At 39.8% G+C, this 12786-nt stretch overlaps 1 protein-coding gene across 2 annotated transcripts in view; it reads left to right on the top strand.

Annotated features, from left to right (window-relative positions):
* Positions 1-12786, top strand: part of ROS1 (ROS proto-oncogene 1, receptor tyrosine kinase) — a 112042-nt gene that overhangs the window by 19192 nt on the left and 80064 nt on the right. For both annotated transcript variants that reach the window (XM_033867351.2, XM_033867350.2), the window contains exons 6-10: positions 6307-6455; positions 7116-7254; positions 9946-10147; positions 11097-11173; positions 12645-12767. In XM_033867351.2, the coding sequence (XP_033723242.1) occupies positions 6307-6455; positions 7116-7254; positions 9946-10147; positions 11097-11173; positions 12645-12767 (690 nt within the window). The remainder of the gene's footprint in view (positions 1-6306; positions 6456-7115; positions 7255-9945; positions 10148-11096; positions 11174-12644; positions 12768-12786) is intronic.

Raw genomic sequence — 12786 nt, 5'->3', positions numbered from 1 at the left:
TCACTCAAGTACCTACTATAGTTATGGCTCCCTACAAGACATTGGGAAATTTGCACAATGTATGGAAGTTATCCTTCTCAGTGTTAAATTTTGAGTAAGTAGGGAACTTGGGTTTCCAGCTCCCTCTGACTTATTTCAGAGCAGGTTGGGTGTCTCTAAGTGACTTTGCCCAAGTGTGTTAATTCTCTAGTGGTTTCTGAAGGACCAACGCTTTGATAATTTATAGCCTATATGTTAGCAGTTAACTTTTCCAGAATTCCCCAGTGTTTCCTCCCACTGGGAGATAGACAGCTCCTTCCAGAACAAGAGATGATTGGTTCTTCCATAAGTTGTAGTCCTTGTTTCAGTGGCTTGCTCCTTGCTCTCAGTGGCTGATGGAAATTGGAAGGTGGATCTTGCCTTCCTATCCTGATTTGCTTCTGCCCTTTAATGTCCCACAAAAGACCCTCCTTGACATTTCTGTGGAGGGGTAGTGGTATTACATTTTTTACCTTCTGTGTAGTGGGAGTTAGTTGTGGATAAAATTTATATTCTGTGGTTTCCAAACTGTGCACTGAGGTTCCCCAGGGCATCACATCTACCTCCCAGGGAGGTGTGGGGGCATTTTAAACATTGAGGGAAACACAAGGGTAGTCGATGTCTGTTGGACATCACAGGAACTACTAGCCAGAGGTAAGTGATGGTATAAACAATGGATTGCACTACATTCTTTTCTATGCTATCATATCTTTACAATCCTGCGTTTTTGGTGTTGCTGTGTTAAAAAGCAAATACCATGAGGAATACAACGAGGAACAGGAAATAAGGATGGATGTGTCCAGTCTGATTAGAATATTTGAGAAGTTGTGCAGTGCCCAGTAGGCACACAGATCCAAGTAGTATGCAATTATTTTTATTTAGGAATGAAATAAATATATTATTTTGTCTTTCAATTTATGTGTTTTTTCCCCAATCATCTACTAAGTTGATAGGACACGCATACTCAAGTTATAATACTTAATAAATGGAACTGTTTAGGTGATTCTTTTGTTCTAGTGGGTCATGAAAAAATTACTAACATATATATACTTGCGGTATGTGGGCCTCTCACTGCTGTGGCCTCTCCCGTTGCGGAGCACAGGCTCCGGACGCGCAGGCTCACCGGCCATGGCTCACGGGTCCAGCCGCTCCGCGGCATGTGGGATCTTCCCGGACCGGGGCATGAACCCGTGTCCCCAGCATCGGCAGGAGGACTCTCAACCACTGCGCCACCAGGGAAGCCCAAAAATTACTAATATATTAAAGATGCCAGAACTGAGAGAGTTTGGGAAACTTTGATTTATATCCTTTTCTCATATTCTAAAATTATACTACCAACTTAATTATACAATTCTGTTAGAGTACAAGTGTAATCAGTGCTTTATTTTATATTTTTCATTTGGCTATCAATGTCTATGTACCACTAACTGAGATGTACTAAGTTTACATATATGGCATTTGTGCTTACAGACCTTACGTTTAGTTTGTTCTGATGAGTCTTTTCACCCATGTACTTAAGACCCTGTTTGTCTTTAACACATCTGGTACTGGTCCATTTATCTGAGGATCTGCTACATTATTTTATTTTAGATACCCTCCATCCTCCCCTTTTCCTCATGGTAGGGATGATAACAGCTAATAATATATTGAAATAAAAATAGCTATTAGTTATTAGGCATTTATAAGTCAGGCACAGTTCTAAGTAATTTATAGGTTTTAGCTCTTTTTGTCCTCAGAGGTATAAACACTATTATCCTCCTCATTTTACAGATGAGAAAAATAAGGCACGAATGTAAATACTTACTTGGCGCTGCATAGCCAGAGAAGGATGTAACTTGAATTTTAACCCAGTTATCTCATTCCAGAGCCTATTCTTAGCCACTCTGCTATATATTGAAAGTAGTATATAGCTCAGTTTAGCTTCTCTTCCTTTTTTTTAAATTTTATTTTTATAAATTTATTCATTTATTTATCTATTTTTGGCTGCATTGGGTGTTGCTGCGTGTGGGCTTTCTTTAGTTGCGGCGAGCGGGGGCTACTCTTCGTTGCGGTGCACAGGTTTCTCATTGTGGTGGCTTCTCTTGTTGCAGAGTACGGACTCCAGGTGCACAGGCTTCAGTAGCTGTGGCACGCGGGCTCAGTAGTTGTGGCTCACGGGCTCTAGAGCACAGGCTCAGTAGTTGTGGTGCAAGGGCTTAGTTGCTCTGCAGCATGTGGGATCTTCCTGGACCAGGGCTCAAACCCATGTCCCCTGTATTGGCAGGCGGATTCTTAACCACCGTGCCACCAGGGAAGTCCCTAGCTTCCTCTTTCTCATTTGGTTCACTCTTGTCTTGATATTTTAGAATAAACCTACCTTATCTCTATTTTTCCATATGCATCACCATGGCTTTGAAACATATGTCTGTATTTAGCTATGAAATTTCCATTTACTTGTACTTATATAACTCTGGCCCCTTCTGCCCAGTTCTTAACTTACATCTTTTCTGATGTCTCCTGGTTCTTCTTCCTTGCTCTGCTGACCACTCCATCACTGGACTCCTCTTCAAGGTGTCCCACAGCTATTCCAATCCCTGCTGTTAAGCATCTCACACTATAAAAAGGGAAAAATGGAACTGTGCTTTGCCTGTATAGTTATAGTATCCAAAAATGAACCCTAAATGGAAGAATAAGCAGAGAAGGGTTGTGTGAAGCCACTCTGTGGGCTAAACTCTCAGATGACAGTGGCTTTATTTTTTCTGGGTCACAGAGTATTTTTGTAGTATGGACTTTAATTAGTTCAGATTCAGTATCTATAGTGATTAGAATTGTGTCAACATTTCCTTTAACTGGAAAGAGGTCATGGGAGTTTGTATTTAATCATTTTAAGCTCCTTAAAAAAATTTACCATCTTTTCTGAACCAGAGTAGTGATTCTTTTTCTATAAAAGAAAACTTATCCTCTAAGTTCAGGCAAAGATGCCTGCTTTGGCCACTTCTATGTAGTACTGGATATCCTAGCCAGAGCAATCAGGCAAGAAAAAGGCATCCAGATTTGATGGATCCAATAAAAGCCATCGAAATTTGAAAGGAGGAAGTAAAACTTCTCTTTGTTTGCAGATATTATGATCTTATATGCAGAAAACCCTAAAGATACCACAAAATACCATGTTAGAACTAATAAACAAATTTGGCAAAATAGCAGGATACAAAATTAACACTTGAAAATCAATTGCATTTCTATACACTAATAATGAACCATCTGAAAAGGAAATTAAGAAAACAATTTCATTTACAATAGCATCAAAAAGAATAAAAACACTTAGAAATTAACTTAACCAAGGAGGTGAATGACTTGTAAAGTGAAAACTACAAAACATTTCTGAAACAAATTAAAGAAGACAAATAAATGGAAAGACATCCTTATTCATTGGTTGAAAGACCTGGTATATTGTCAAGATGTCAATATTACCAAAACAATCTACAGATTTAATGCAATCTGTATCAGAATTCCAAAGATGTTTTTGCAGATCTTTTGCATGAGATGGAAAGACCCATCCTACAATTTATATGGAATCTCAAAGCACCCCAAATGCTGAAAAGAAGAACAAAGCTGGAGGATTCATACTTCCTGATTTCAAACTTACTACAAACCTACAGTAATCAAAATACTGTGGTACTGGCATAAAGACAGACATATAGATCAGTGGACTAGAATAGAGAGTTCAGAAATAAATCCTTATATATATGGTTAAATGATTTTTGACAAGGGTGCCAATGATTTTTGACAAGGGAGAAGGCAGTCTTTTCAGCAAATAGTCCTGAGAAAACTGAATATCAACATACAAAAGAATTAAGTTGGATCCTTATAAAACATCATATACAAAAATTAACTCAAAATGGGGACTTCCCTGGTGGCGCTGTGGTTAAGAATCCACCTGCCGATGCAGGGGACACGGGTTCAAGCCCTGGTCCAGGAAGATCCCACATGCTGCAGAGCAACCAAGCCCATGCACCACAACTACTGAGCCTGTGCTCTAGAGCCCCCGAGCCACAACTACTGAGCCCGCGTGCCACAACTACTGAAACCCGTGCACCTAGAGCCTGTGCTCCACAACAAGAGAAGCCACCGCAATGAGAAGCCCACACACCACAACGAAGAGTAGCCCCTGCTCGCCACAACTAAAGAAAGCCCATGTGCATCAACAAAGACCCAATGCAGCCCCCCACAATAAATAAATAACTCAAAATGGATCCATGATTTAAATGTAAGACCTGACACTATAAAAATCTTAGAAGAAAACATAGGGCAAAAGCTTCACAACATTGGATTTGGCAATGATTATTTGGATATGACACGAAAGGCACAGGTAACAAAAGAAAAAATTGACAAATTGAACTTCATGAAAATTAAAAAAATTTAAGCGCACTATCAACAGAGTAAAAAAAGCAACCAATAGAATAGGAGAAGGTATTTGCAAATCACATATCTGATAAGGGATTAATATCAAGAATATATAGAAAACTCCTAAAACTCAACAACAAAACCCCCAAACAATCCAATTAAAAAATGGGCAAAGGACTTAGACATTTCTACAAAGAAGATATACAAATGGCCAAAAAGCACATGAAAAGATGCTCAACATTACTAATCATTAGAGAAATGCAAGTCAAACCTACAATGAAATACCACTTTAAGGAAAAAAAAAAGCAAAAAATCCCAGAAAAGTATAAGTGTTGACGAGGATGTGGAGAAATTGGAATGCTGTGCACTGTTGATGGGGATGTAAAATGGTGTAACTCCTGTGGAAAAAACCAAAAAATTAAAGACAGAATTACTGCATGATCTGGCAATTCCACTTTGGGGGTATATACTCAAAAGAATTGAAAGCAGGGTCTCAAAAAGATATTTATACACCCCTATTATACTCAAATATTGAATTCACAATAGCTAAAACATGGAAGCAGCCCAAATGTCCACTGACAGATGAATGGATTAGCAAAATGCAATATACACATACAATGGGATATTATTCAGACTTAAAAAGGAAGGAAATTCTGACATATGCCACAGCAGGAATAAATTTTGAGGACATTATGCTAAGTGAAACAAGCCAGTCACAATAAGACAAATACTGTTTGATTCCACTTACATGAGGTATTTAGAGTACTTAAAATTATAGAGACAGAAAGTAGAATGGTGGTTGCCTAGGGAAGGGGGAGGGAGAGGGGGAATGGGGAGTTATTATTTAATGGTTAGTTTCAGTTTTGCAAGATGAAAAGAGTTCTGGAGATGGACGGTCGTGATGGTTGTATGAGAATACAAATGTACTTAATACCACAGAACTGTACACTTAAAAATGGTTAAGATAGTAAATTTTATGCCATGTGTATTTTACCACAATAAAAAATTCTGGGGAAAAAGCAAGCTAATGCATTAAATTAGTCACAATTTTGGAAAATAGAAAAAGTAAAGTAAAATAATTTCATCCCAGTGGTACATACCATTCAGAATTCTAACCCCTCACACAGGACCTGGGAAGTAGCACCAATAACTGTGTGTACCAATTGTAATGTTGCTACTGTTTAAAAGTCATGAAATATTTCACAATAAAAAACAGCAGAATATAGAATCCTTTGGAGTACAGACAACTACTTGCATGTATAAAAATAATGTGTTGACAAAATGGGCAACAACTGTAGACATATAGTGTAAAATTAAAATATATCTTGAGATACATGTCCTGGGGTAGTGGATGGTTGCCCACCAGACACACCCTTGGTACCCACCCTTCTAGCCTATATAGAAGTGGTATCACAAGAGAAAACTGGACAGTCTCAGAACACTCCATGTTGCTTGCTTGTAAAAAATCTATCGTCAAAGATAAGTGCGTTCGGGGCTTCCCTGGTGGCGCAGTGGTTGAGAGTCCGCCTGCCGATGCAGGGGACACGGGTTCGTGCCCCAGTCCGGGAAGATCCCACATGCCACGGAGTGGCTGGGCCCGTGAGCCATGGCCGCTGAGCCTGCACGTCCGGAGCCTGTGTTCCGCAACGGGAGAGGCCACAACAGTGAGAGGCCTGCGTACCGCCAAAAAAAAAAAAAAAAAGATAAGTGCGTTCTATGGGAGAAAAAAGCTGCCAGACAGACTGGCTGATTTAAAAAAATAAATCACTTGAATATGTGCATCAGTTATTGTTCAGGTGAATAATTGTGGCAAGAGGGTGCTAAGGGCACTAGATGAAGCAGGGACACTCTCTCCTGCTTTGACAGACAGGGGACATGGTGAATGAAATCTTGTTTTCTCCCCAGAAAATACAGACCTCCCCACTGCACCATTTGCTTCTTCCATTGGAAGCCACAGTGTGACATTACGATGGAAATCGGCCAACATCTCTGGAGTAAAATACATCATTCAGTGGAAATATGCACAACTGCCTGGAAGCTGGACTTACACTGAGGTATGAACTGCTGCCCATGTGCCTAAACGGAGACTTTTTCTTCAAATTATTAAAAGTGCCAAATTACTACATATAATTATAGGTGAAAAGACATTCTAGAGAAGATTCAAACGTAAAATGAGTGGTTGGATTAGATGAACTTTTAATCTCTGCTACTTTTTATGCTAAACCTTTTATTTTTAAGGAAAATTTATTATTGGACATATATATTATTCCTTCAGCACAGCATCACATAACCAACTACTTATATCATTGGTCCTTATCTGCCCACCCCATTGAAAATGATTCCAACTAGGGTGGAGGGCAGGGAGGTCATCCAGGATGCTCCCTTTTAGGAAATCATGTTCACAGAAAAATAGTCCAAAGACACCAAGTATATTAACATGGAAAAGTAAAGTAAAGCCTTGAGGTAAATGCCATATAATTGAATCCATAATTTTGCAGTTTTGAAGAAGGAAAGAATTTTGGTGTGAATTATGCTGACTGATGTCGGGATGGCTCAGCTCTGAGCTCCAGGCCTCCATTTCAACTGGTCTGGCAGGCCTTGGGTCACTCCATATCCAGAAGGCCATCCATCATCTACAGACGAATCTGTGCTCTTGAGTTACAATATACGGTGGCTATTCCATAAATGCTGATTTTGATCTCTTGTTGATTTAGGCTGTGTCCAAGCTCTCCTATGTGGTAGAGCCCTTGCATCCCTTCACTGAATATATTTTTCGAGTGGTTTGGATCTTCACAGCCCAGCTGCAGCTGTATTCCCCTCCAAGTCCCAGTTATAGGACTCATCCTTATGGAGGTATGGCATGCACACGTTGCTTAAGAAATCAGGGATTATTCCAAAGCTTTGGTTAGTTCATTTTATTTTAAACAATGAAATAAATGTATTCCTTCATTAATAGACCCATCCAACAATGGAGTACCTAGCTAGGTGCCAAATAGTGTTCTAGGTGCTCACCGTACTTCTGTGATCAAAACAAAAATACCCATTCTGGTGGAAAAGAATACTCTAAGCAGTAAACCTAATAAATAAGGAAAGTATATTGTAAGTAGGAAGATACGGGGTGCTACGGTAAGAGGAACGTTTTGAGCAGGGTCTGTTCTTTAGAAATGGGGAGTGTATTAAAGAAGGTGGTCAGAATAAGCCTCACTTAGCAGTCAGAAATTATGGAAGGTTTTGAAGAAGAGGAGTAGTTGATTTGAGTACTCCTTAAAAAGATAATTTTGGCCACTACACATGGAATGGATTGAAGGAATGAGAGAGACTGGAATGTACAGAGGTAGTGAGATCAGCTGGGAGGTTATTATAATACTTTAACATTTGATTAGAGATGATTTTTAAAAATAGTACATATATTGGGGCATTTTCTGATTTCTTCTTTCAAAGTTGTGACTTCCATACCAGGAAAAGGATTCAAGCCTAGAGCCTGTTAGGGAGGTGAATGCCTGGGGCAGACACTCAGGGAGAGTTGCCTGGTGCTCTCACCCTTAGAGTTAGCTGAGGGGACGTGGGAGGACTTATTCCAAGCCAGACGTTATATGTCCCTACCCCTCGTTCTGGAGATTCAGCTGTGTGCAGAGACCCTCACTGTGAACTAGGCCTTGGCCAGAAGCATAGCTAGATAGCGGATGAAGCCGGTTGGGGCATTTTCCCTCTTCTCTGATTAGTGCTCTCTTCTTGCTTATCAGATTTTAGGGTATATGTGGCACCTCTGCTGACTGTTCTCTGACTATCCTTGGGACCTCAGGTCAGACACTGGCCTAGGGTCATATTCGAAAGGTTCCAGATCCGAGCAGAATACGTGGATCCTTCTTCATTCAGAGCAATGCCTCGTGTACTCCAATAGTGTTGGAACATTTTCCAGTGCTGGAGACATACCGTGGTCCAGGGCCCAAGGCTAGTCAAATCAAAATAATGAAGAAGGCAAATTTTGCTTTCCATTTCCGGGCGTTTCTCTGGATATGCAAGCCCACATACCCTCCAGGTGTTCCAGTCCTCGTACTGAGGGTCTTTTCCATGGATAGCATCGCATGCCTCAATTCTATCTCACTTTTTTTAGCCACATCAAAACTTATAAAGTTATCTGTTTCATGTTCCATCACTTCATGATTCTTTTCTTTTTTAGCTATGGGAAATATATGATTTTTAGATGGTATTACTGCCTTTTAATTGGGGCCTTTATGAAGATAATTTCTTAATCAGGTGGAATGGTTACCTTGCCTAACCTGACCAGCCTTTTCAGGGACGATTTTTGCGGGGGCGATTTGGACAATAATCACAGTTCACCATGGGACATCTACATGCTTGAAGTGGAGCAGATCATGTCTGTCTGGGCACTGACCCTGAAGAGTTAGTTTTTCTGACATCCTGATTCTGATTCACTGGGAGATGATTCCTACTTCCCTGTTCACCAGGGTGACTGAGTGCATGGAGCAGAGGAGTGATGTGATGGTATTTGTGTTTGCTAAAGCTCAGTCTGAGAGTTGGGGAGGAACTGTATCAGAGAAAGGCTGAGAGATCAATTAAAAAGCCTTTTTAAAATGCAGCCAATGCGAGGGCTGAACTGTCTCTTCTCTCCCCACTCTAAAGGGTCAGGGGTGACGCAGAGCACCTGCCAAAATTGTTCAGAGGCAGAGAGACTACTGAAGAGCAAAGTGACATCAGTCTGTCTTTCTATGGAAAGACGAAATAAAAGGGTGTGGTTTCAGGACGTGGGGGGTATGGAAAGCAGGTGGAGACATGGGTGGAAGATAGGCTGTTAGATCATTTGTTTTCCTTTCTGTTCTTTGTCACTTGGGTAGCTCCTAAAGTCTGTGGGTGAGCGCTTAATTAGAGAATGCATGCTCCTTTCATCCTTCACAAGGGAAGGGATGTTGCTAAGGCACAGAAAGCCTGGGTTCCAGGGGACCTTGGGAGCTGGGGGAGGAAAGTACAGTCTAGGTCAGCAGAGCTGATGCCAGCAAAAGTGAAGCAGACTGTTCTAATTCAGGCTTATCTAAATCCATATCTTTAGCTGGAACTAGTCCGGCCACAGCACTCTAGTGAGGGAACAGGCCCCAGGACTTACTTCTTTTAACTTGTGTTAATCATTGACTCCAGTTTATTACAGATTCTCTTCTCCTTCCTAACCTGGTTCCATCCCACGTTTCAACGTGTTTAGGTCTCTGGAGATTTTTGACCACTTTTTTTCTAGAACATTTATCCAATTTGCATACTTCCACATTTAATTTTATTGCATAAATTAGAACTGAGGAAAATAACATTTGAAAGAGTACCTTAGGAAAGTAGTTAACTGGTATCATTTAGGGATCAAGAATTGCAGCTCATAGATATATTACTATCTTCTTTCTATCACTTCTGTGAATATGAACAAAAATACTTCATTTATGCTGTTTTCAAAAAAACAACATTTTTTTTCCTATCCTATTTACATTTTTACATTTTTCACTGTATATTTTCTGCTCACGATGTCACCATTATCTCTTCCAGTTCCTGAAACTGCTCCTCTCATTAAAAATATTGAAAGCTCCAGTCCGGACACGGTGGAAATCAGTTGGGCTCCACCTCAATTCCCAGGTGGACCTATTTTGGGTTATAACTTAAGGCTGATTAATAAAAATCAAAAGTTAGATTCAGGGACACAGAGAACCAGTTTCCAGTTTTACTCCACTCTACCAAATACCACCTACAGGTAAGAATTAAGTGGTGCAGGAAAAATGTAACTAGCATGCAAAGGGGAAAGGTGGGGGGTGGTGGGGGAGGGATAAATTAGGAGTTTGGGATTAACATATACACACTATTATATATAAAATAGATAACCAACAAGGACCTACTGTACAGCACAGGGAACTCTATACTATGTACTAACCTATATGGGAAAAGAATCTGAAAAAGAATAGATATATGTATATGTATAACTAAGTTGCTTTGCTGTAGACCTGAATCTAACACAATATTATAAATCAACTATACTCCAATATAAAATTTAAAAATAGTAACCAGCATGGGTACAGGCATGATATTATTTAAGAAATAGGGCTAAAAAATAGTTTAAATGTATTTTGAGAAGTCGCATTGGCTTTGTGCTGTTGGTTTAAGTTACTGTGGTTTTCCTCAAGTTTTTATGCTTATTAGATTACACCATCCTGAGCAAAAACATTTGTAAGTATTTCTATTATATTCAGAGATAAATGTGGGCTAATAAATATGGGCTTATAAATATTGGCTAAAAAAGACATTATAAGCATCATAAATATCATTGCTTCATTTAATCCAACATGAAAAAAGTAAGGAGGTAAAATTCTGTTAATGGTATTTTTGTATTAACTGTTAAGGGGATTATTTTATTATTGTTAGCTTTTCCAGCATTTACTAAGACCTCTTTAAATTAGGGCATGAATGGGGGTCATGCAGATAGCAGAGTTCAGTTTTTGACCTCTGTGACCCTGAACTATTCTATGGGGAATGCAAACAAGGATGTGATTGATGGTCATTTTAGTGCTAAGCAGTGGCACCAAGTAACTAGATACATGCATTGCCACATCGTCCTTTAAATAGAAATGTTATTGCTCCTTCTATTTTTATCTCATGTTCACACCATGCCATGTAAAATACATCTCTCCAAATCGTTTTTGGAATAGGTTTTCTGTTGCAGCAGTAAATGAAGTTGGTGAGGGGCCGGAAGCAGAATCTAGTATTACCACTTCATCCCCAGCAGGTAGAGACTGGGGATGCGCCTCCTGTTACACGGAACTGAGGGGGTGGCAAGGGTGGGTTCAGATCTTGGAGGTCCTGGGTCCTCTGGTGCTCCCCAAGACCCTACTGTTCTGCCCAAATGGACACTGTCTTCTGAATACTTGATAAGTTTTCAATTTTAAATGAGTCCCAGTATTTGACAGATAGGAGTAAGTTGTTTGATCTAAAGTTTCCACGTCGGAATTTAAAAATTAAAAAAAAATTAGGGATTAAAAAAATGGCTTCAAGCAAACCCCTGGTTTCAGTTAAAGTCACTAGTGATTATGACTCTCATTTACACACTTAGGGGATACATATATTGTTTCTGCCCTAACCTCCACCTTATATCATGTATTATCATTTAACACCGACCAGATATCTTTTTCTTCCAGTTTCCTTAAGGTTTTTAAATATATCTAAACTTAATAAGTTACATTTTACCATTCTGAATATTCAGTCTACCAAATTGGCTTCTGTTATTATTTTGCAAGTACCATTTTTTTTTTTTTTACTTCGGCATTTTAACAATTGCCTTGAGAGATTGTATACTTTCTGCATGATGCCCACGTGAGCAAAATGATAAAAGAAAATGCTCTCTAAGAAGCACTGGAAATATTTTGGGGAAGTGAGTTAAAAGACTGGAATAACACCCAAAGATTCAGAATTCTAGGAGTCTGCTCTCCGTTTTCATGGGAGCCCCATTTGCTGACTTGACTGCCCCGTCCTCTAAGCTGCACACGCCTATGCCAGTGGGGAGTGAATGTCATCTATCACCAGCCTTTAGTTTATTTTTTGGGGCTGTTACTACACTCTAGGAAAGGAGAGGTATTTTTGTTATGCAAGAAGCATCCAAAGGGCGAGTTAAATATAGAGCAGGCTTAAGGTTGTTGTTACCGTGATTATTGCATAACATTTATTAATTACACTAAAAGTGTTCATCAACACACACTCCATCAGTCTCCAGTTGAACAGGATGTCAGGGTTCTGTAGTCCTCACATTTCATTACTACAGACCTTTCTCCTGCCTCAAAGGGAGATAATTAAAGACAAAACAGAGACAACCGAAGTTTGTCCATATGTGTGTGTTATGCAACAACCCGCTCCAGCCTGGGCTGGACCACCTCCACCAAGCAGTCAGATTCCTATGGTGGAGGAAAATAAGCTGAGCTCCTATTTGGGCAAGGCTGTTGAGAACAGTGATCCCGCATGGGATGTTATTTTGAGGGCATTTAGGGGCACATACCCAGAAATCCTACTTGACTGACACTGTACTTCTCATCCCCATCACAGAATGTGATTTGTACTACAGTTGAAATACCCCAGTGACTTCAGAGAAAATCTGACCAGCCTCTTTCACGTGCTAGTCCCCTTGTTTTGAAGGGTGGTATTGATCTTTTTTGTGTCAACGTGCATATGATTGGTCTGTCTGTCTAGAAAGTGTGTTGTTGTTTTAGTTCAAGAAGAGGAACGGTGGCTCTTTTTATCCAGGAAAACTTCTCTACGAAAGAGATCTTTAAAACATTTAGTAGATGAAGCACATTGCCTTCAGCCGGGTGCTACACACCGTAACATTACAGGTCAGTGTAATAGAGAAAA

This window comes from Tursiops truncatus, chromosome 12, assembly GCF_011762595.2.
Source record: "Tursiops truncatus isolate mTurTru1 chromosome 12, mTurTru1.mat.Y, whole genome shotgun sequence".
Taxonomy (NCBI): Eukaryota; Metazoa; Chordata; class Mammalia; order Artiodactyla; family Delphinidae; genus Tursiops; species Tursiops truncatus.
The sequence above is the reverse complement of the archived record's forward strand: the minus strand, read 5'-3'. Positions and strand labels throughout refer to the sequence as shown.